The sequence below is a fragment of the Oncorhynchus mykiss genome, chromosome 7 (genome assembly GCF_013265735.2).
Source record: "Oncorhynchus mykiss isolate Arlee chromosome 7, USDA_OmykA_1.1, whole genome shotgun sequence".
NCBI classification, from domain to species: domain Eukaryota; kingdom Metazoa; phylum Chordata; class Actinopteri; order Salmoniformes; family Salmonidae; genus Oncorhynchus; species Oncorhynchus mykiss.
Genome location: NC_048571.1, coordinates 65909182 through 65934578, shown reverse-complemented (window position 1 = coordinate 65934578; position 25397 = coordinate 65909182). Strand labels below are relative to the sequence as shown.

Genomic DNA, 25397 nt, shown 5'->3' with positions numbered 1-25397 from the left:
CAGCCATTACATTACAACCATTAAAACATACTGCAACGATGACACAAAACAGTAGACGAAATTGATAAGACATTTGGATTGAATCTTGAAAGTTTGGAGAGAATGGATGGTTGATTGAAGGACATCCACCACCAACAGACATAGTTGGTTATGAGAAGTGCTTTTTCCTGTTTCTCAACAACCACAATTGTGTAAACAACAATGACTCCATATTGATGGTTGGTAACAGCCCTTATATGTTTCTATTCTCTTGGACTAAGCAGGAAGCTCAGAGTTGCAGTATCCCCCTGTCTCTTCACCTGGAAGTGCAATGGACCCAATATGGATCCCTGGTGAACCCGCAGGCTCAGATTGTCAGTGTCGTTGAAGTGATTTACACCAACACCAGCAACCTGGTAAACCTTGAGTCATCTTAAACATTATGGGACTTGGGACAGTTTCCCAGATTAGGCCAACTGCTATACTAAAAAGTATGCTCAATGGAGAATCTCCCTGAAAGTGCTTTTTAGTCCAGGACTAGGCTTAGTTTTCTTTAACTGCTTGGGTACTATTTTCACAAGTATGTGGTACATTTTCACAACTCTTAGTACAAAACTCCAAACTGGTCCCACTTGTAAAGCAGCCAGTCTTTCATTCAAAACCTATCATTGTGCATTCATTTGTATTGTAAAAAATCTCTCACCACACAACCATTGATTCAAATATACACTACCGTTCAAAAGTTTGTGGTCACTTAGAAATGTCCTTGTTTTTGAAAGAAAAGCACATTTTTTGTCCATTAAAATAACATCAAATTGATCAGAAATACAGTGTAGACGTGGTTGTAAATTACTATTGTAGCTGGAAACGGCTGATTGTTAATGGGATATCTACATATTCATAGATATATATGCGTACAGAGGCCCATTGTCAGCAACCATCACTCCTGTGTTCCAATGGCACGTTGTGTTAGCTAATCCAAGTTTATTATTTTAAAAGGCTAATTGATCATTAGAAAATTATTTTGCAATTATGTTAGCACAGCTGAAAACTGTTGTTCTGATTTAAAGAAGCAATAAAATTGGCCTTCTTTAGACTAGTTGAGTATCTGGAGCATCAGTATTTGTGGGTTCGATTACAGGCTCAAAATGTCCAGAAACAAAGGACTTTTTTCTGAAACTCATCAGTCTATTCTTGTTCTGAGAAATGAAGGCTATTCCAATGCGAGAAATTGCCAAGAAACTGAAGATCTCGTACAACGTTTGTGAAATATAATGATAACATTGGTTCAATCACAGAAACACTACATAATGATATCTTTTCAATTTAGTCATTTTAACTACCAGTTAATCCAATAGCAAACAATACAAGATGTGTGTTTCAAGTCACCCTTAGAAGTGTTGAAAGTGATATGCTACAGTATGGAAAATGACAGAAAATCTATCATTACTATAATACCTATCCAATTTGCAATCAAAGGTGTGACCAATGAAGACATCCTCCACAATCATTCATGCCAAAAAAACATAGGTGTACTGTCTGTAATCAAATTTAAGAAATTAATGAAACAAATTAAATGAATGAAAATAAAACAATGTTTGATAACTCATTCTCATCAAGCCTGTCTTGGTCATTTGGCCATAAATTCTCATCCACATGACAGTGAATGTCATCATTGTTTATGCACCGCGGGAAAAACCTTTTGCCATGGCGAATCCAAACTTGAAATTGGTCTGCATTGATTTTGTCGCATGCCTCATTCATGGCGAGAAGGAGGGTGGCACGCGTATGGGGATGCTGATCGTACACTTTCCACCATGCTGAAAAAAGTTCCTCAATAGGGTTGAAAGCTACTCGCTGTTTATTATCTATGCATAGTCACTTTACGAATTACCTCGACTATCCTGTAGCCCCGCACATTTTTTTATTTTTTTTTTACCTTTATTTAACTAGGCAAGTCAGTTAAGAACAAATTCTTATTTTCAATGATGGCCTAGGAGCAGTGGGTTAACTGCCTTGTTCAGGGGCAGAACAACAGCTCTGGATTCGATCTTGCAACCTTTCGGTTACTAGTCCAACGCTTTAACCACTAGGCTACCTGCCGCCCATTGACTTGGTACCAGTACCCCCTGTATATAGCCTCGTTGTTGTTATGTACATTTCTTGTCTTTTTTATTTTATTAAGTAAATATTTTATCAACTTTCTTGAACTGCATTGTTGGTTAAGGGCTTGTAAGTAAGCCTTTCATAGTAATGTCTACACTGATTTGATTTGAAAGGAGAGTATGGGGTCACGAGTGGGCCTGAAACATGCCTGAACCACCTTTGCATGGTGGATCCTGACATTGTCACATACAATGACATAGGTGACCCCTTCACCTTGACAGGCCTGCTCAAGTTCATTGAGGAACACAATGAGGTGTGCAGGATTGTAGGATCCAAGTAATGTCCTACACCACACCATCTTCAGAGAAATCTGCACAAATGGTGATGTTTCCCCTACGTTGTCCAGGCACTGAGACGGTCACCCATTGGCCGATGAAGTTCCACCCACCGCGCCGAATGTTTTGGCCAGGTTGAAACACGCTTCATCAACAAAGATATACTTGTGATAGTTCACAGCAGCATCAAGCACCATCACCCTCTAAAAATATATTTTGGTTAGATCAGTATAGGTCCAATATGATATTGTGAAGTAGCATGTGCATCAAATCGTAAAAGTAATTACAGTGCATTCGGAAAGTATTCAGACCCCTTGACCGTTTCCACATTTTGTTAGATTGTTCAGATACTGTTCAAGATACTCAGGAGACTGTTCCTATATATATTACTCAGGAGACTGTTCCTATATACACTTCCATTCAAAGTTTGGGGTCACTTAGAAATGTCCTTGTTTTTAAAAGAAAAATATTTTTTTGTCCATTAAAATAACATCAAATTGATCAGAAATACAGTGTAGACATGGTTAATGTTGTAAATGACTATTGTAGCTGGAAACGGCAGATTGTTTATGGAATATCTACATAAGCGTACAGTGGCCCATTATCAGCAATCATCACTCCTGTGTTCCAATGGCACGTTGTGTTAGCTAATCCAAGTTTATCATTTTAAAAGGCTAATTGATGATTAGAAAACCCTTTTGCAATTATGTTAGCAGAGCTGAAAACTGTTGTCCTGATTAAAGAAGCAATAAAACTGGCCTTCTTTAGACGAGTTGAGTATCTGGAGTTCGGGTTCGATTGGGTTCAATTACAGGCTCAAAATGGCCAGAAACAAAGGACTTTCTTCTGAAACTCGTCAGTCTATTCTTGTTCTGAGAAATGAAGGCTATTTCATGCGAGAAATTGCCAAGAAACTGAAGATCAATGCTGTGTACTACTCCCTTCACAGAACTGCAAACTGTCTCTAACCAGAATAGAAAGAGGAGTGGGAGGCCTCGGTGCACAACTGAGCAAGAGGACAAGTACATTAGAGTGTCTAGCTTGAGAAACAGACGGCTCACAAGTCCTCAACTGGCAGCTTCATTAAATAGTACCCGCAAAACACCAGTCTCAAAATCAACAGTGAAGAGAAGACTCTGGCTGGCCTTCTAGGCAGAGTTGCAAAGAAAAAGCCTCATCTCAGACTGGCCAATAAAAAGAAAAGATTAAGATGGGCAAAAGAACACAGACACTGGACAGAGGAAGATTGGAAAAAAGTGTTATGGACAGACAAATCTAAGTTTGAGGTGTTCAGATCACAATGAACATTCGTGAGACGCAGAAAAAATGAAAAGAAGCTGGAGGAGTGCTTGACACCATCTGTCAAGCATGGTGGAGGCAATGTGATGGTCTAGGGTTGCTTTGGTGGTGGTAAAATGGGTGATTTGTACAGGGTAAAAGGGATCTTGAAGAAGGAAGGCTATCACTCCATTTTGCAACCCCATTCCCTGTGGACGGCGCTTAATTTTATCCCAATTACCTCCTACAACAGGACAAAGACCCAAAGCACAGCTCCAAACTATGGAAGAACTATTTAGGGAAGAAGCAGTCAGCTGGTATTCTGTCTATAATGGAGTGGCATGCACAGTCACCGGATCTCAACCCTATTGAGCTGTTGTGGGAGCAGCTTGACCGTATAGTACGTAAGAAGTGCCCATCAAGACAATCCAACTTGTGGGAGGTGCTTCAGGAAGCATGGGGTGAAATCTCTTCAGATTACCTCAACAAATTGACAACTAGAATGCCAAAGGTCTGCAAGGCTGTAATGGCTGCAAATGGAGGATTCTTTGACGAAAGCAAAGTTGAAGGACACAATTAATATCTCAATTAAAAATAATTATTTATAACCTTGTCAATGTCTTGACTATATTTCCTATTCATTTTGCAACTAATTTCATGTATGCTTTCAGGGAAAACAAGGACATTTCTAAGTGACCCCAAACTTTTGAACGGTAGTGTATATTACTCAAATAACTTGTAAAATGATCTTGCAGCAGTGTAAAGTATAACAAGCATACGCATTCAGAAAATATTGAGACACGGATTTGACGCAACCAATGTAATATTGATTGAATAGTGCTCTTTTTATAGAAGCATTTGTCACAAAGTGCTTAACAAAAATGTAACTTTATCAGCTTGTATTTGTATAACAGCAACCAGAGCACTCATAAGTGTCTCACTTACTAAGTCGCTCTGGAGAATAGTGTCTGTTAAAGGACCAAAATGTAAATCTAATACATGTAGTCCACTTACCAAGATCATTATATGCCCTGTAATGGAACAACAGACTTTCCTTAGAAATTGTAGGCTACTGTTAGATTCTCTTGATTCAACAGTAACTTAATTTATTCATCTTAAACATATTTCGAAGTGATGGAACAATAGAGTTCCTCTTCCAGACCTCTGGTCAATGCTATGACACCTTTATTTAACACCCTACTTATGTTTTATTACCATTTTTCTTTTCCTCAGGCGTTACTCTCTGGAGGCAGTCGTGTCATGTCTGTCACCAGCTCTGTGACCTTCGTACCTGTGTCTGCAGCCGCCCGGCCTGGCTTCAAGGCCTCGCCCACTATCGACGCCAAGCTGCCTTACGACTTCTTCTTCCCTTTTGTTTGAACGACTGACAGACAGAAGAGTGGGCAGGTGTTGCACACACACACACAAGAAACCACAACTATGTTTTAATATCCTCACCAGCTTACCACTTAGAATGCATGGCCAAATACATTGCTTCATTCTTAATGATATGCTAGTGTGGATATTGATGTTGCCTCTTTAGAATCACCTGGTATACTGACCAAAATGTAGAGAATAAAAACCCTGATGTTCTCTGATGACACTCAGCTGCTGTTAGCAACCACATTTTATTTATTTGTACATAGTGTAATTTAGATCAAATGAGTATAAAAAAAATCAATAAAGCAACATTTAATAATACTTTCACAGTGATTCATACTTGTATTGTCTTTGCATAGCAAGCAATGGGTATTCAGAAAACAACAAGATGCAACAAATTCATTACAGGATCTAAAGTACAACATATTAGCTGAATAAAGGCATAGCACATATAAAAATATCAAGTAAGACGTATGCTCATTGCAATGTGAAATACTGGCATATGATATCAATGAAGTCTGATCAGCTTTTATAATCTGCTTAAATATGCAGATAATGGTTGGAAGGTTGACCTAATCATGTGGAATCTATCTAGCCTGAGTGCCAGTCTTTGTGCTATATTACCAACTCATTGTCATTCATTGTCATGCCAAATGTTTGGTTTGACAATGACAGCAATTGAGTTGGCAAGAGTACAAACAGATTTGGGATTTACAAACAGATTTAGTATCTATCTGGGCAGTGTAAGCTCCTGTCATGGTGGAATTACTGACACAAATGGTGTATGGATGGTCAACACCTTTCAGAATATTCCCTTGTTTATTGATCAATTCCAATAAAACTTTAGAAGTGGATAATGAAAATGGCATCTTGCTCCTCTTCCTGCATCAGTACTCAATGTCATGCTGTCGCAGGAGAGCCCGTAGTTTACTGTTCTCTTGTTCCTAAAGAGGTGAAGAGATTGAAGGGTGTGTTGAAAAAGGGTCTATTGACAGACTGTAAGACACCGTATAAGTGTACTAAATTACCAAAATGTAAATGTCTTCAAACTTGTCTTGGGCGGGTAGGGGTTTGGGTTCCCAGGGGCTGGCCAACTCACCGTCTTGCCGCTGCGCTCTTGTAGCTCGCTAACTCGCTGGACCAGTTGATCGTTGCTCTCCTTCAGCTTGTGAAGTTTGCGATCGGCCCTTGCCTTCACAGACACCAGGATACCTGAGTGGTGGGAGAAAACATGACATGTTGGACACAAACCCATTTTACAACATTGGTGACCTAGCTACCTGTGTGACATAAAGGTTGTGTTCATTAGGGCATGCATTGGATAAAGCTTTAAAATGTGTGTTTATTGGACATGTCCAGGGAGTCCCTCCCTGTTTCAGTCCATTTTCTTCCCTTTGATGCCTAATGAACATTAACAAAGTGAGAAATCTCTCACCGTTGATTATCCTCGCCACCCTCCAGAGCCTGAGGAGGATCAGGAGGCCCATAGAGGCATCAAAAGCCTCTTCGCTGGCTGTATACACAACATCCAGGATGAAGGACACAATCACTACCAGCCCGTCAAACACCTCAAACTTGTGGTGGAAGAACTCCAGCTGGTAAGCAAAGAGCTTCCCAGCCAGCTCCACCATGAAGAAGGTGAGAAGAGCCAGACTCAGGTAGTGGAACACCTGGTGAAGAGGGAAAGGACAGAAGAGTTGTAGGAAGTTTGGGGTCACAGATTTTTTGGAGCTGTGTAGTGTTGTTGTCCCCAGGACCGACTTTGGGAAACACTGCACTCTAGACTCACCAGAGGGGCAATGTGTCCATGCTCCAAATCGATGATTGATAGGTCGATCAGTAGCTCGACCAGCACAAAGATGGCATCCAGGATGACCAGGCACACCACAACTATCTAAACCAGGGGCAAACACTCATCAGACAACACCAATCTTCTGACAAGCATATGTGAGAATTTACTGTCTCATATTTGCGGCCTAGACTGAAAAACACACACACATACGTATGTTCCCCATCCACAGTTGAGATTTGATTTGAGCAAAGGTAACAATTACTAGCTGTGTTTGATTGATAGTATGAGCATTGCCTACTCCACTCATATTCCATACCTGGAATTTGTTGGAGCTGTAGAGCATCTTCAGGGAGTCTCTGAAGGAGAGTTCCCCCTGGGGCATCTGTCCTGTGGCTGGTCCCAGCTCATCACTAGCTTCATGTAGCTCCTCATCCTGCCACTGGGCTGTGTGGTCGTCACCCACTGTGGTGAAATGCCTCAGGTACTTGGACATGGTGATGCAGGGGGGTGTGGTGGCCCACCAAAAAGATACCGTTTTCCTGCAAGGGCATGTGGAAATTAGAGGTTAAAAGTTTAACTGAATGTAATTTAAAAACCTCTGAAAGTCTTTGGGGGAGGGCTTCTGTGCTGGAGGTGTCTCCCTGTTGCAACTTGTAATTAAACTGGATTGATTTCGGTTGACTTTATCAATGACTGCTCTCCTTTTTGTTCACCTGGAATTACTATTACAATATGGATGTACTGTATTCAAACAATTCTCTCTCTACTAAGCTAACATATGGAATTGTTTTAAGATCATCATGATCATTTCGAATTTAAGACCCCTTTAGGTATAAAATAAATGGCAAAACAGACAGTCCAAAAATAATAAATTATAAGGTTTTGAAGTGTCAACTATATCTAGGAGAAATAAGAAAGCTCAGGAAATATTTAAGTTTTTTGGGCACATATTTAACCCCTTTTTTCTGTTGGCACAAAACTACCTCCCATAAAAAATGTTTACCGGTGACGGATAACCTTCAGACGAGCCCTGTGACACTTGTGGGGTTCATAGAACAAAACAGAGATCCCCATCATGTTCATGGGATCCTCATCTTTCCATAGTGTGGTCATATTAGATGGCCAAACCTCATGGTTTGACAAACAAGGCGACATAGGCGGATACGGGGGATTGCCAATGAAAAAACAGATATCTAGCTTAAACTGATGGATTTGGTGGGAATTGTCTTTATTATGGTACTTAGATTGAGGCACAGGTGTGTCAATAGACTCTTAAGGATGTTTATGCTAAAACTTTCAAATGTCACAAGTTTGTCTGAGGTGCAATAACACAATAGAACTATATTGTTTACTGTTTATCCAAAGCTTTCCACTCATTTCCTAACATGAGCATTGTTAGTATAACCAATTTACTAGCATTAACATAAGGTTCATATTTTTACCAGCTGTATTTCTGCAAACACACATTGAGTAGTCTCTGGAATAAATATTTTATAAACCATCATATTGTCATATACACAAAGAATAGTCAACCTATTGTAACTTACCTGCCTTCTTAAGTCTATGAACGACTGCTCAACACTCAGGATGAATTGGCACTTATGTGTTTCCCAGCTGTGTTTTGCACAATATTGGTATACTTCTCCTTTTAAACATTGCAGAACCATGCAAGATGTTAACAAACCAAACCCTCTTTCTCAAGATGCAAGTTGACTGTGTGGGCATCCCATGTTAAATTTCCCCCCAAAATCTAGACCAATATGGTTTATCATTACAATAGATATTTTATTGTTTTATAAAAAAGAATGAACATCTTCTGCCTTGCAATTGCCAAGTGCCTGATATAATTGATTTCGTAGCCAATAAGCTTTAATAACTTTAGTGATCATGGACAACAAATTGTTTTAACAATAAATAAAAAAATAAAAAAATACACTGAACAAAAATATAAAGGCAACTTGTTAACTGTTGGTCCCATGCTTCATGAGCTGAAATAAAATATTACATCCCTGTTAGAGAGCATTTCTCCTTTGCCAAGATAATCCATCCACCTGACAGGTGTGGCATATCAAGAAGCGGATTCAACAGCATGGTTATTACACAGCTGCACCTTGTGCCGGAGACTATAAAAGGCCAATCTAAAATGTGCAGTTTTTTATTTCACCTTTATTTAACCAGGTAGGCTAGTTGAGAGCAAGTTCTCATTTACAACTGCGACCTGGCCAAGATAAAGCAAAACAGTGTGACACAGACAACAACACAGAGTTACACATGGAATAAACAAGCCAATAACACAAACAAGTCAATGACACAGTAGGGGGAAAAAGGAAGTCTATATACAGTGTGTGCAAAAGGCATGAGATAGGTTATAAATAGGCCATAGGAGCGAATAATTAGAATTTAGCAGATTAACACTGGAGTGATAAATGAGCAGATGATGATGTGCAAGAAGAGATACTGGTGTGCAAAAGAGCAGAAAAATAAATAAAAACAGTATGGGGATGAGGTAGGTAGATTGGGTGGGTGGGCTATTTACAGATGGACTATGTACAGCTGCAGCGATCGGTTAGCTGCTTAGATAGCTGATGTTTAAAGTTGGTGAGTGAAATAAAAGTCTATATAAAAATAAAAGTTGTCACACAACACTGCTACAGATGTCTCAAGTTTTGAGGGAGCATGCAATTGGCATGCTGACTGCAGGAATGTCCACCAGAGCTATTGCCATAAGCTGCCTCCAACGTCGTTTTAGAGAATTTGGCAGTACGTCCAACCGGCCTCTCAATCTCAGACCACATATATTGCATCATGTGGGCGAGCGGTTTGCTGATGTCAACGTTGTGAACAGACTGCCCCATGGTGGCAATGGAGTTGTGGTATGGGCAAGCGTAAGCTACGGACAACGATCACATTTGCATTTTATCGATAGCAATTTGAATGCACAGAGATACCGTGACGAGATCCTGAGGCCCATTATCGTGCCATTCATCCGCCTCCGTCACCTCATGTTTTAGCACGATAATGCACGGCCCATGTAGCAAGGATCTGTACAAAATTCCTGGAAGCGGAAAATGTGGTCTGCATACTCATTAGGCATGTCACCAATTGAGCATGTTTGGGATGCTTTGGAGCAACGACGTGTTCTTGTTCCCGCCAATATCAAGCAACTTCGCACAGACATTGAAGAGGGGTGGGACAACATTCCACAGGCCAGAATCAACAGCCTGATCAACTCTATGTGAAGGAGATGTGTCGAGTTGCATTAGGCAAATGGTTGTCACACCAGCTACTGACTGGTTTTCTGATCCATGCCCCTTCCTTTTTAAGGTATCTGTGACCAGCAGATGCATATCTGTATTGCCAGTTATGTGAATCCATAGATTATGGCCTAATTTATTTATTTCAATTGACATTTCCTTCTATGAACTGTCCCTCAGTAAAGTCTTTGAAATTGCTACATGTTGCATTTATATTTTTGTTCAGTATAGTAGTTTCTTGAGTGTACTTTAAAAAAGGCTGAGATTTACTTCAAAGTGCATTCATCCTATTGCTTACAGCCTTACACCTATCAAGTTATTTCACATTTTCACAAGTGTCTAGTGAGCAATGTTGGGGAAGCTACTCTGAAACTATAGTTTACCAAGCTACCAATTACTTTACACTGGAATAAGTTATACTACGCTAAAGCTACCCACAAGAAAAAGTATAGTTTACTTAACTAAAGTTACTTTGAAAAGGTAGTTCACAACATCCAAACTACTTAGGATAATTTTTCACTATCTAAATTTGAAATATCATAGACTACAAATTGCAGGTCAGGTCAGTCTGGAGTTAGAAGTTAACAGAATGTGTAATTTAGTCTATTTAACACAAAACATATGCTTCAATTGAGAATTAGGAGTGGGTATGGTTTTTTCTGGACAGGACAGGGCCTTACTATACTGGCCCAATAAGCACATGTCCTAGAGATATCCCTTGTTGGGACAGTGATTAGGGCATTCGTCATTGGTGCCTCGGTTCCGGACCCGCTAGGGGAATCACTGTACTCTCACATACTGTACTTAGCAAAATATGTTGTAATTATTTGGCAACAGTTACAACACACCTATCTGATCAAATTAAAATGACTTTCCCATTGAAATATGGAAACCTGTAGGATTTCCCCTTGAGCACCAATTATGACCACATTTTCACTACCTAATATATTATCAGTATTTATTTATTCTATATAGCTGAGCATCTTAAAGGGAACTATCGTCTTTTTAAAATCTACACCACATATACAATGTAGAACAAACGTGTCATTGACAAACTAATTAGATGGGTGTGTCATAACTGTTACAAAATAATGATATTAACAAATATTGCTAAGAATGTGAGAATAGGGCGACTAACCTTGCGGGTCTCGAACCCAGAACACCAGCACCATTGTTGAGCGCCCTAACGACAGTCCTATTAAGGGATATTTCTAGGGCATATGCTTATTGGGCCAGTATAGTTAGACCCTGTCCAGAAGAATCCCTAACCAAGGGATGGGAAACTCCAGTACTCAGCCCCAGATGTTTTTGGTCCAGCCCTGAACCTTTTGACATTTTTAAATACATTAATACATTTCAGTCTGATGTGAGTTTCCATAACCACACCTCACTTTCGCTATGTAGTATTTAAAACAAATGTTTTAGGGACACATTTTTATGACCAAAATGAACAATATAATATAATGCGCTAGGCTGTACCGGGCACTGCAAGAAGCCCCTGGAGACGTGGAGCCTGCTGTGATTGGTCGAGATTTCACTACGCAGTCGACCGCTCACATCCCTTTGACCCCACCCCTACAGCACCGGTTAGACGTCAATATCATCACTCAACAAAATGCCTGTCACTCAGTCAGAGTCTGCAGCATTGCATAAAGCAAATATGGATATTCAGAACTTCTTCCGAAAGAGGCAAAAAAAGCAAGCAGTTTGAGCAAGAGGAGGCAGGTGGAGAGGGCAGAACATACAGAAAGTCAAAGTGCAGCAGAGTTAGCCACAGGTTTGTGAAGGGTTGCTAGTCTCCCTCGGCATAAGGGTTGGCTAATGCTAATGAGCTAGCATTAGTGTTCAGCATCCGTAAGCTATTGGGTGTCAGTCAGAGTTATTTAAAAATACAACTTGATATTCTAACTCTGTTTAAAATGGGCAATGTTGAGGTGGTAGAACTGATGAAATAAAATGAATCAACAAGGTCTTATAACCTATTCCATTTTACAGGTAAACATGATTGACTCATGTTTGTCTCATGCGTGACTTTGTAAAAATAAATAAATACTGGTCATTAAATCTGTGAAATTATTTCATTTAGTTTTTTGTATAATTCTTTCTATTCACTTAGCTACTTGTTCTATTGTTGTTACATTGTCGAGAGGTTAACCTGCAATTAAGCATTTCATTGCACTGTGTACTCAAGTATACAGTGGGGCAAAATAGTATTTAGTCAGCCACCAATTGTGCAAGTTCTCCCACTTAAAAATATGAGAGAGGCCTGTCATTTTCATCATAGGTACACTTCAACTATGACAGACAAAATGAGAGAAAAAAAATCAGAAAATCACATTGTAGGATGTGTAATGCATTTATTTTCAAATTATGGTGGAAAATAAGTATTTGGTCACCTACAAACAAGCAAGATTTCTGGCTCTCACAGACCTGTAACTTCTTCTTTAAGAGGCTCCTCTGTCCTCCACTCGTTACCTGTATTAATGGCACCTGTTTGAACTTGTTATCAGTATAAAAGACACCTGTCCACAACCTCAAACAGTCACACTCCAAACTCCACTATGGCCAAGACCAAAGAGCTGTCAAAGGACACCAGAAACAAAATTGTAGACCTGCACCAGGCTGGGAAGACTGAATCTGCAATAGGTAAGCAGCTTGGTTTGAAGAAATCAACTGTGGGAGCAATTATTAGGAAATGGAAGACATACAAGACCACTGATAATCTCCCTCGATCTGGGGCTCCACGCAAGATCTCACCCTGTGGGGTCAAAATGATCACAAGAACGGTGAACAAAAATCCCAGAACCACACGGGGGGACCTAGTGAATGACCTGCAGAGAGCTGGGACCAAAGTAACAAAGCCTACCATCAGCAAGGGCATTGAAGATGAAACGTGGCTGGGTCTTTCAGCATGACAATGATCCCAAACACACCGCCCGGGCAACGAAGGAGTGGCTTTGTAAGAAGCATTTCAAGGTCCTGGAGTGGCCTAGCCAGTCTCCAGATCTCAACCCCATAGAAAATCTTTGGAGGGAGTTGAAAGTCCGTGTTGCCCAGCAACAGCCCCAAAACATTACTGCTCTAGAGGAGATTTACATGGAGGAATGGGCCAAAATACCAGCAATAGTGTGTGAAAACCTTGTGAAGACTTACAGAAAACGTTTGACCTCTGTCATTGCCAACAAAGGGTATATGACAAAGTATTGAGATAAACTTCCACCATAATTCCACCATAATTTGCAAATAAATTCATTAAAAATCCTACAATGTGATTTTCTGGATTTTTTTCTCCTAATTTTGTCTGTCATAGTTGAAGTGTACCTATGATGAAAAGTACAAGCCTCTCATCTTTTTAAGTGGGAGAACTTGCACAAATATTTTTTTGCCCCACTGTATATGACAAATAAACAAACTTTATCTTAGAAGGGAAGGGGGAGGGCAGCCAGAAAGAGAGTGGAACATATGGCCAGCTTTGTGGTTAGATTGTATCTGAACTAAACGTTGAAAATACAGGTAACTGCCAAAATAAAGGAAACACCAACATAGTGTCTAAATAGGGTATTGGGTCACGTGCCGCCAGAACAGCTTCAAAGCGCCTTGACATAGATTCTACAAGTGTCTGGAACTCTATTGTAGGGACGTGGCACCATTCTTTCATGAGATATTCCGTAATTTGGTTGTTGATGGTGGTGGAAAACACTGTCTCAGGTGCCGCTCCAGAATCTACCTTAAGTGTTCAATTGGGTGGAGATTTGGTGACTGAAACACGCACACCCTTTAAACCCCCTATGCTCCTTTGAAACCCCTCTTTCTTGCACTTTCTTATAGCCATGGTAGCCAAAATAATGGGCACCTGGGCATTTTTATGCATGACCCTTAGCATGATGGGATGTTAATTGCTTAATTAACTCAGAAACCACACCTGTGTGGAAGCACCTCTTTTAATATACTTTGTATCCCTCATCTACTCAAGTGTTTCCATTATTGTCAGTTACCTGTACATAGGCCCTTAAATTGTGTCCTCAAATGTTATGTCATCTAAAAATCACACATTAGCTGGTAGAACTGACAAAATTAAATGAATTAGAAGCTAGGTTTCCAAAAATCCCAAATTGTTTGCATAGTCAACTTACACACACAGCTCTGACACACACATTTATCCCACCAAATATGCCACCAGGGGTCTTTTTATAGTCCTCACATCCAGAACAAATTCAAGAAAATGTACTGTATTATATAGAGCCCTTATTGCATGGAACTTCCTTCCATCTCATATTGCTCAAATAATCAGCAACCCTGGTTTCAAAAAACAGATAAAGCAACACCTCGCGGTACAACGCCTCTCCCCTATTTGATCTAGATAGTTTGTGTGTATGCATTGATATGTAGGCTACGTGTGCCTTTTTAAAAATGTATGTAGTTCTGTCCTTGAGCTGTTCTTGTCTAATGATGTTCTGTATTATGTTTCATGTTTTGTGTGGACCCCAGGAAGAGTATCTGCTGCTTTTGCAACAGCTAATGGGGATCCTAATAAAATACCAAAATACCATTGGCAACAGATTTTCATGCAAATATTCTAAAATCAGCATAAAAACAATATGCACATTTTCCCAGCAGAGGTGTTTCCATCAAATTGACTTGTTGTGGATAAAATGCTGTGGGTGATGATGTAGTGCACATTAAAATAATTTGCGGTTAAATTCCCATGTTCCGAATAGCAAAAATACAAGTTAAATGGGTTTTCATCGCATTTTCAACTCTACTGATGGTTTTCTAACAAAAAAAATGGTGTGTTTATATAGTGAATGTACCAACTCTGGTATTGGCATGTGCTCTCTAGCCAACAGCTTGCAGATACAGTGCTGGTATAGGCTAAATTATGAGGTTATTATGGACAAAAGAGCAAAATCATTTTAATTTATCCAATGGCATCCAAGCATGGATCATCATGTCAACAGAATGACATCCTCAATATTCATTGGAAAGTAGCATCAAATGCATCAAGCCCATAACTTATTTAATCTGTAGTTTAATGAACTGCATGCTTTCCCGAGTCTTAGTGGGAGGACCACGAACCATGTCATTGAGTGACTCCAAGTTTACTTCATTATGATGGATATTATATCAATATTTGAACATAAAATCATTTCCAGCACTTTTTCTCACATAATACATTTTACTGACACAAAGTTTCCACCTTGTCTAGCGTATTTTGATTTGTCGACCTTTGGAAACTTTACTGACAAATTTGCTGTTACCATCAGCCCTGTCAGAACATTTGTACTTTTCTCGCATAAAAAGGTTGGATGAAACCTGGTTAATGTGGTCTTATTCCATTTTACAGGTCAAATGTTTTGGCTCCTGTCTCTTTATATTCTTATAGACTAGCTTCTTATATGTCATATTTGGAGTTATGTTGCTCTGTTATGTGGACACTTGAATTTTTCTTTACAGTTACTAGTTGCCCTGGTCGTGTCAGTACAGCAACTTTAAAAAGCAACTGCCCCTAAAAAAAGAAAACAGCCTATGTGGCATTGCTATGAGTCATAAGCATTTATTCTACTGTCAAAATGTACCATAAGGTATAAAAAATATATTTTTGTGGTCATAAGCTCAGTATCATCCAAAACTGAGTTTTGTGAGACTTGTGGACTAGACTGCATCACAATGTAAATTAAGGTTGGGTTTGTTTCAATTCTGACCACAGCTGGCAGCACACAAGTTTTCATCAATTCGAAGTGCAGCTGCAAGCTACCCGATCATAATGCATGTGGTAAATTTGGCTTGACTTTGGATATCCCTATAGGACTCGTTAGGGACCATCTGTAAATTATACAATGTAGATGGGACAATACGTTAAAATTCCAATAGCTCCCAATTTCAATGACTTCAAAACAACTATAAACTGTAGAAATTCATACACAAACAGTGAAAGCATTTAATGTTTAAAATATTGTTTCATTTACATTACAGTGGGGAGAACAAGTATTTAATACACTGCCGGTTTTGCAGGTTTTCCTACTTACAAAGCATGTAGAGGTCTGTAATTGTTATCATAGGTACGCTTCAACTGTGATCTCTCACAGAATCTAAAACAAAAATCCAGAAAATCACATTGTATGATTTTTAAGTAATTAATTTGCATTTTATTGCATGACATAAGTATTTGATCACCTACCAACCTGTAAGAATTCCGGCTCTCACAGACCTGTTAGTTTTTATTTAAGAAGCCCTCCTGTTCTCCACTCAATACCTGTATTAACTGCACCTGTTTGAGCTTGTTACCTGTATAAAAGACACCTGTCCACACACTCAAACAAACAGACTCCAACCTCTCCACAATGGCCAAGACCAGAGAGCTGTGTAAGGACATCAGGGGTGAAATTGTAGACCTGCACAAGGCTGGGATGGGCTACAGGACAATAGGCAAGCAGCATGTAGAGAGACACACCAGACAAGATACAGAGACAGCAACAGAATGATAGGTGATGGAGAGAGACACACCAGACAAGATACAGAGACAGCAACAGAATGATAGGTGATGGAGAGAGACACACCAGACAAGATACAGAGACAGCAACAGAATGATAGGTGATGGAGAGAGACACACCAGACAAGACACAGCAACAGAAGAATGGGTGATGGAGAGAGACACAGCAGACAAGATACAGAAACAGCAACAGAAGAATAGGATATGATGGAGACACCAGATGAGACACAGAGACAGCAACAGAAGAATAGGATATGATGGAGAGAGACACCAAAAGAACAGAACAGGCCATAACAGAAGAGGATAGACAAATGAGATAGTAACAAGAACCTGAGATGGCAACATACAAAACACAGACAGCAACAGACAAGACAGAAAGTGACAGAAGAGGGCAGATGGACAGAGAGGGTTTGAGCACACAGTAGACTATCACTTCAAGCTGCTCTATAGTCTAGTTCTATTTACACAAATTATAACAGGTGACATAGAGACAGTTAAAAAGTTTAAAAAAAAAGGTTTACAAAGAATTTGCAGGTGAGGTGAAAAAGCCTTACTTCTACACTTTTTACAATCAGGACATGGAGGATAGACAAGAGACCTCAACATAGAAGACTAAGCGACAGCAACAGAAGAGGACAGACAAGAGAGACCACAACAGACAACACAGAGAAAGCAATGGAGAGAGGCAGATGGGTGAGCACACAGTAGACTGTCACTTAAAGCTGCTCTATGGATTCCAATTATTGCATAATTGTGTGTATGTGAGAGAGAGAGAGAGAGAGATAATATCCGGGTACTATTAAGCCGTGTTCTCATTGGCAGTTTGAAGTGACTCAAATCCTATGTATTTGCTGTAACTTTCTCATTAGGCATGTCACCAATTGAGCATGTTTGGGATGCTTTGGAGCAACGACGTGTTCTTGTTCCCGCCAATATCAAGCAACTTCGCACAGACATTGAAGAGGGGTGGGACAACATTCCACAGGCCAGAATCAACAGCCTGATCAACTCTATGTGAAGGAGATGTGTCGAGTTGCATTAGGCAAATGGTTGTCACACCAGCTACTGACTGGTTTTCTGATCCATGCCCCTTCCTTTTTAAGGTATCTGTGACCAGCAGATGCATATCTGTATTGCCAGTTATGTGAATCCATAGATTATGGCCTAATTTATTTATTTCAATTGACATTTCCTTCTATGAACTGTCCCTCAGTAAAGTCTTTGAAATTGCTACATGTTGCATTTATATTTTTGTTCAGTATAGTAGTTTCTTGAGTGTACTTTAAAAAAGGCTGAGATTTACTTCAAAGTGCATTCATCCTATTGCTTACAGCCTTACACCTATCAAGTTATTTCACATTTTCACAAGTGTCTAGTGAGCAATGTTGGGGAAGCTACTCTGAAACTATAGTTTACCAAGCTACCAATTACTTTACACTGGAATAAGTTATACTACGCTAAAGCTACCCACAAGAAAAAGTATAGTTTACTTAACTAAAGTTACTTTGAAAAGGTAGTTCACAACATCCAAACTACTTAGGATAATTTTTCACTATCTAAATTTGAAATATCATAGACTACAAATTGCAGGTCAGGTCAGTCTGGAGTTAGAAGTTAACAGAATGTGTAATTTAGTCTATTTAACACAAAACATATGCTTCAATTGAGAATTAGGAGTGGGTATGTTTTTTTCTGGACAGGACAGGGCCTTACTATACTGGCCCAATAAGCACATGTCCTAGAGATATCCCTTGTTGGGACAGTGATTAGGGCATTCGTCATTGGTGCCTCGGTTCCGGACCCGCTAGGGGAATCACTGTACTCTCACATACTGTACTTAGCAAAATATGTTGTAATTATTTGGCAACAGTTACAACACACCTATCTGATCAAATTAAAATGACTTTCCCATTGAAATATGGAAACCTGTAGGATTTCCCCTTGAGCACCAATTATGACCACATTTTCACTACCTAATATATTATCAGTATTTATTTATTCTATATAGCTGAGCATCTTAAAGGGAACTATCGTCTTTTTAAAATCTACACCACATATACAATGTAGAACAAACGTGTCATTGACAAACTAATTAGATGGGTGTGTCATAACTGTTACAAAATAATGATATTAACAAATATTGCTAAGAATGTGAGAATAGGGCGACTAACCTTGCGGGTCTCGAACCCAGAACACCAGCACCATTGTTGAGCGCCCTAACGACAGTCCTATTAAGGGATATTTCTAGGGCATATGCTTATTGGGCCAGTATAGTTAGACCCTGTCCAGAAGAATCCCTAACCAAGGGATGGGAAACTCCAGTACTCAGCCCCAGATGTTTTTGGTCCAGCCCTGAACCTTTTGACATTTTTAAATACATTAATACATTTCAGTCTGATGTGAGTTTCCATAACCACACCTCACTTTCGCTATGTAGTATTTAAAACAAATGTTTTAGGGACACATTTTTATGACCAAAATGAACAATATAATATAATGCGCTAGGCTGTACCGGGCACTGCAAGAAGCCCCTGGAGACGTGGAGCCTGCTGTGATTGGTCGAGATTTCACTACGCAGTCGACCGCTCACATCCCTTTGACCCCACCCCTACAGCACCGGTTAGACGTCAATATCATCACTCAACAAAATGCCTGTCACTCAGTCAGAGTCTGCAGCATTGCATAAAGCAAATATGGATATTCAGAACTTCTTCCGAAAGAGGCAAAAAAAGCAAGCAGTTTGAGCAAGAGGAGGCAGGTGGAGAGGGCAGAACATACAGAAAGTCAAAGTGCAGCAGAGTTAGCCACAGGTTTGTGAAGGGTTGCTAGTCTCCCTCGGCATAAGGGTTGGCTAATGCTAATGAGCTAGCATTAGTGTTCAGCATCCGTAAGCTATTGGGTGTCAGTCAGAGTTATTTAAAAATACAACTTGATATTCTAACTCTGTTTAAAATGGGCAATGTTGAGGTGGTAGAACTGATGAAATAAAATGAATCAACAAGGTCTTATAACCTATTCCATTTTACAGGTAAACATGATTGACTCATGTTTGTCTCATGCGTGACTTTGTAAAAATAAATAAATACTGGTCATTAAATCTGTGAAATTATTTCATTTAGTTTTTTGTATAATTCTTTCTATTCACTTAGCTACTTGTTCTATTGTTGTTACATTGTCGAGAGGTTAACCTGCAATTAAGCATTTCATTGCACTGTGTACTCAAGTATACAGTGGGGCAAAATAGTATTTAGTCAGCCACCAATTGTGCAAGTTCTCCCACTTAAAAATATGAGAGAGGCCTGTCATTTTCATCATAGGTACACTTCAACTATGACAGACAAAATGAGAGAAAAAAAATCAGAAAATCACATTGTAGGATGTGTAATGCATTTATTTTCAAATTATGGTGGAAAATAAGTATTTGGTCACCTACAAACAAGCAAGATTTCTGGCTCTCACAGACCTGTAACTTCTTCTTTAAGAGGCTCCTCTGTCCTCCACTCGTTACCTGTATTAATGGCACCTGTTTGAACTTGTTATCAGTATAAAAGACACCTGTCCACAACCTCAAACAGTCACACTCCAAACTCCACTATGGCCAAGACCAAAGAGCTGTCAAAGGACACCAGAAACAAAATTGTAGACCTGCACCAGGCTGGGAAGACTGAATCTGCAATAGGTAAGCAGCTTGGTTTGAAGAAATCAACTGTGGGAGCAATTATTAGGAAATGGAAGACATACAAGACCACTGATAATCTCCCTCGATCTGGGGCTCCACGCAAGATCTCACCCTGTGGGGTCAAAATGATCACAAGAACGGTGAACAAAAATCCCAGAACCACACGGGGGGACCTAGTGAATGACCTGCAGAGAGCTGGGACCAAAGTAACAAAGCCTACCATCAGCAAGGGCATTGAAGATGAAACGTGGCTGGGTCTTTCAGCATGACAATGATCCCAAACACACCGCCCGGGCAACGAAGGAGTGGCTTTGTAAGAAGCATTTCAAGGTCCTGGAGTGGCCTAGCCAGTCTCCAGATCTCAACCCCATAGAAAATCTTTGGAGGGAGTTGAAAGTCCGTGTTGCCCAGCAACAGCCCCAAAACATTACTGCTCTAGAGGAGATTTACATGGAGGAATGGGCCAAAATACCAGCAATAGTGTGTGAAAACCTTGTGAAGACTTACAGAAAACGTTTGACCTCTGTCATTGCCAACAAAGGGTATATGACAAAGTATTGAGATAAACTTCCACCATAATTCCACCATAATTTGCAAATAAATTCATTAAAAATCCTACAATGTGATTTTCTGGATTTTTTTCTCCTAATTTTGTCTGTCATAGTTGAAGTGTACCTATGATGAAAAGTACAAGCCTCTCATCTTTTTAAGTGGGAGAACTTGCACAAATATTTTTTTGCCCCACTGTATATGACAAATAAACAAACTTTATCTTAGAAGGGAAGGGGGAGGGCAGCCAGAAAGAGAGTGGAACATATGGCCAGCTTTGTGGTTAGATTGTATCTGAACTAAACGTTGAAAATACAGGTAACTGCCAAAATAAAGGAAACACCAACATAGTGTCTAAATAGGGTATTGGGTCACGTGCCGCCAGAACAGCTTCAAAGCGCCTTGACATAGATTCTACAAGTGTCTGGAACTCTATTGTAGGGACGTGGCACCATTCTTTCATGAGATATTCCGTAATTTGGTTGTTGATGGTGGTGGAAAACACTGTCTCAGGTGCCGCTCCAGAATCTACCTTAAGTGTTCAATTGGGTGGAGATATGGTGACTGAAACACGCACACCCTTTAAACCCCCTATGCTCCTTTGAAACCCCTCTTTCTTGCACTTTCTTATAGCCATGGTAGCCAAAATAATGGGCACCTGGGCATTTTTATGCATGACCCTTAGCATGATGGGATGTTAATTGCTTAATTAACTCAGAAACCACACCTGTGTGGAAGCACCTCTTTTAATATACTTTGTATCCCTCATCTACTCAAGTGTTTCCATTATTGTCAGTTACCTGTACATAGGCCCTTAAATTGTGTCCTCAAATGTTATGTCATCTAAAAATCACACATTAGCTGGTAGAACTGACAAAATTAAATGAATTAGAAGCTAGGTTTCCAAAAATCCCAAATTGTTTGCATAGTCAACTTACACACACAGCTCTGACACACACATTTATCCCACCAAATATGCCACCAGGGGTCTTTTTATAGTCCTCACATCCAGAACAAATTCAAGAAAATGTACTGTATTATATAGAGCCCTTATTGCATGGAACTTCCTTCCATCTCATATTGCTCAAATAATCAGCAACCCTGGTTTCAAAAAACAGATAAAGCAACACCTCGCGGTACAACGCCTCTCCCCTATTTGATCTAGATAGTTTGTGTGTATGCATTGATATGTAGGCTACGTGTGCCTTTTTAAAAATGTATGTAGTTCTGTCCTTGAGCTGTTCTTGTCTAATGATGTTCTGTATTATGTTTCATGTTTTGTGTGGACCCCAGGAAGAGTATCTGCTGCTTTTGCAACAGCTAATGGGGATCCTAATAAAATACCAAAATACCATTGGCAACAGATTTTCATGCAAATATTCTAAAATCAGCATAAAAACAATATGCACATTTTCCCAGCAGAGGTGTTTCCATCAAATTGACTTGTTGTGGATAAAATGCTGTGGGTGATGATGTAGTGCACATTAAAATAATTTGCGGTTAAATTCCCATGTTCCGAATAGCAAAAATACAAGTTAAATGGGTTTTCATCGCATTTTCAACTCTACTGATGGTTTTCTAACAAAAAAAATGGTGTGTTTATATAGTGAATGTACCAACTCTGGTATTGGCATGTGCTCTCTAGCCAACAGCTTGCAGATACAGTGCTGGTATAGGCTAAATTATGAGGTTATTATGGACAAAAGAGCAAAATCATTTTAATTTATCCAATGGCATCCAAGCATGGATCATCATGTCAACAGAATGACATCCTCAATATTCATTGGAAAGTAGCATCAAATGCATCAAGCCCATAACTTATTTAATCTGTAGTTTAATGAACTGCATGCTTTCCCGAGTCTTAGTGGGAGGACCACGAACCATGTCATTGAGTGACTCCAAGTTTACTTCATTATGATGGATATTATATCAATATTTGAACATAAAATCATTTCCAGCACTTTTTCTCACATAATACATTTTACTGACACAAAGTTTCCACCTTGTCTAGCGTATTTTGATTTGTCGACCTTTGGAAACTTTACTGACAAATTTGCTGTTACCATCAGCCCTGTCAGAACATTTGTACTTTTCTCGCATAAAAAGGTTGGATGAAACCTGGTTAATGTGGTCTTATTCCATTTTACAGGTCAAATGTTTTGGCTCCTGTCTCTTTATATTCTTATAGACTAGCTTCTTATATGTCATATTTGGAGTTATGTTGCTCTGTTATGTGGACACTTGAATTTTTCTTTACAGTTACTAGTTGCCCTGGTCGTGTCAGTACAGCAACTTTAAAAAGCAACTGCCCCTAAAAAAAGAAAACAGCCTATGTGGCATTGCTATGAGTCATAAGCATTTATTCTACTGTCAAAATGTACCATAAGGTATAAAAAATATATTTTTGTGGTCATAAGCTCAGTATCATCCAAAACTGAGTTTTGTGAGACTTGTGGACTAGACTGCATCACAATGTAAATTAAGGTTGGGTTTGTTTCAATTCTGACCACAGCTGGCAGCACACAAGTTTTCATCAATTCGAAGTGCAGCTGCAAGCTACCCGATCATAATGCATGTGGTAAATTTGGCTTGACTTTGGATATCCCTATAGGACTCGTTAGGGACCATCTGTAAATTATACAATGTAGATGGGACAATACGTTAAAATTCCAATAGCTCCCAATTTCAATGACTTCAAAACAACTATAAACTGTAGAAATTCATACACAAACAGTGAAAGCATTTAATGTTTAAAATATTGTTTCATTTACATTACAGTGGGGAGAACAAGTATTTAATACACTGCCGGTTTTGCAGGTTTTCCTACTTACAAAGCATGTAGAGGTCTGTAATTTTTATCATAGGTACGCTTCAACTGTGATCTCTCACAGAATCTAAAACAAAAATCCAGAAAATCACATTGTATGATTTTTAAGTAATTAATTTGCATTTTATTGCATGACATAAGTATTTGATCACCTACCAACCTGTAAGAATTCCGGCTCTCACAGACCTGTTAGTTTTTATTTAAGAAGCCCTCCTGTTCTCCACTCAATACCTGTATTAACTGCACCTGTTTGAGCTTGTTACCTGTATAAAAGACACCTGTCCACACACTCAAACAAACAGACTCCAACCTCTCCACAATGGCCAAGACCAGAGAGCTGTGTAAGGACATCAGGGGTGAAATTGTAGACCTGCACAAGGCTGGGATGGGCTACAGGACAATAGGCAAGCAGCATGTAGAGAGACACACCAGACAAGATACAGAGACAGCAACAGAATGATAGGTGATGGAGAGAGACACACCAGACAAGATACAGAGACAGCAACAGAATGATAGGTGATGGAGAGAGACACACCAGACAAGATACAGAGACAGCAACAGAATGATAGGTGATGGAGAGAGACACACCAGACAAGACACAGCAACAGAAGAATGGGTGATGGAGAGAGACACAGCAGACAAGATACAGAAACAGCAACAGAAGAATAGGATATGATGGAGACACCAGATGAGACACAGAGACAGCAACAGAAGAATAGGATATGATGGAGAGAGACACCAAAAGAACAGAACAGGCCATAACAGAAGAGGATAGACAAATGAGATAGTAACAAGAACCTGAGATGGCAACATACAAAACACAGACAGCAACAGACAAGACACAGAAAGTGACAGAAGAGGGCAGATGGACAGAGAGGGTTTGAGCACACAGTAGACTATCACTTCAAGCTGCTCTATAGTCTAGTTCTATTTACACAAATTATAACAGGTGACATAGAGACAGTTAAAAAGTTTAAAAAAAAAGGTTTACAAAGAATTTGCAGGTGAGGTGAAAAAGCCTTACTTCTACACTTTTTACAATCAGGACATGGAGGATAGACAAGAGACCTCAACATAGAAGACTAAGCGACAGCAACAGAAGAGGACAGACAAGAGAGACCACAACAGACAACACAGAGAAAGCAATGGAGAGAGGCAGATGGGTGAGCACACAGTAGACTGTCACTTAAAGCTGCTCTATGGATTCCAATTATTGCATAATTGTGTGTATGTGAGAGAGAGAGAGAGAGAGAGAGAGATAATATCCGGGTACTATTAAGCCGTGTTCTCATTGGCAGTTTGAAGTGACTCAAATCCTATGTATTTGCTGTAACTTGCTGTTTGGACAGTCAGTAGACCAAAACGGATTTGAAAAACAAAACTGATTTGAGCATTAAGGCCTGCAGTGTGAACAACCTTTAGATTCTTTAATCAGTTTGTCTCATTGGACATGTCAGCGTCTATGTTTTATGTTGTTGAGTGGTCTAGAGGTTTTTGGCAATACACTGTAGATGTATGTGTTCCAGGGTAGAGAGACCCACAGTTGCTACTGTAATTGACTACTGTCAGTGTCTGCTGTGGCAGGTAGGAAAGTGCAAGTTACCTGATAAAGAGCTAATCTCTCAATGTTCATCTCAAAGTGCACCAAACTTATGAATTTTAGCTGTTGAAATTCCTTTGCCTCCGGACCCCCTACTGGTTTTGAGCTAAGCTCCCAATGTCTTCAAA

General features: G+C 39.6%; 2 protein-coding genes across 5 annotated transcripts in view; one reads left to right on the top strand and one right to left on the bottom strand.

Annotated features, from left to right (window-relative positions):
- Positions 1-5399, top strand: part of LOC110528283 (tectonic-1) — a 12947-nt gene extending 7548 nt beyond the window's left edge. For both annotated transcript variants that reach the window (XM_021610222.2, XM_021610223.2), the window contains exons 12-13: positions 264-395; positions 4932-5399. In XM_021610222.2, the coding sequence (XP_021465897.2) occupies positions 264-395; positions 4932-5078 (279 nt within the window). In that variant the 3' untranslated portion in view covers positions 5079-5399. The remainder of the gene's footprint in view (positions 1-263; positions 396-4931) is intronic.
- Positions 5294-25397, bottom strand: LOC110528284 (voltage-gated hydrogen channel 1). 3 transcript variants are annotated; one of them, XM_036983868.1, is made up of 6 exons: positions 25273-25397; positions 7187-7409; positions 6868-6972; positions 6514-6748; positions 6178-6290; positions 5294-6022 (listed from the first exon to the last, which is right to left on the bottom strand). In XM_036983868.1, exons 2-6 carry the CDS (start codon positions 7361-7363, stop codon positions 5966-5968), a joined length of 687 nt encoding a protein of 228 aa, XP_036839763.1. In that variant the 5' UTR covers positions 7364-7409; positions 25273-25397; the 3' UTR covers positions 5294-5965. The 3 variants fall into 3 exon arrangements, with proteins under 3 accessions (XP_036839763.1, XP_021465901.2, XP_021465900.2); XM_021610226.2 differs by lacking the exon at positions 25273-25397 and adding an exon at positions 8418-8503; XM_021610225.2 differs by lacking the exon at positions 25273-25397 and adding an exon at positions 8422-8499.

Bases quoted from the DNA above. Each gene is read 5' to 3' on its own strand.
- LOC110528284 (XM_036983868.1), bottom strand. From the start codon at position 7,363: ATGTCCAAGTACCTGAGGCATTTCACCACAGTGGGTGACGACCACACA. The intron at 6,749-6,867 runs GTGAGTCTAGAG...CCTCTTCACCAG, and splicing joins ATGGACACATTGCCCCTCTG to GTGTTCCACTACCTGAGTCT. The intron at 6,023-6,177 runs GTGAGTTGGCCA...TCACCTCTTTAG, and splicing joins AAGAGCGCAGCGGCAAGACG to GAACAAGAGAACAGTAAACT.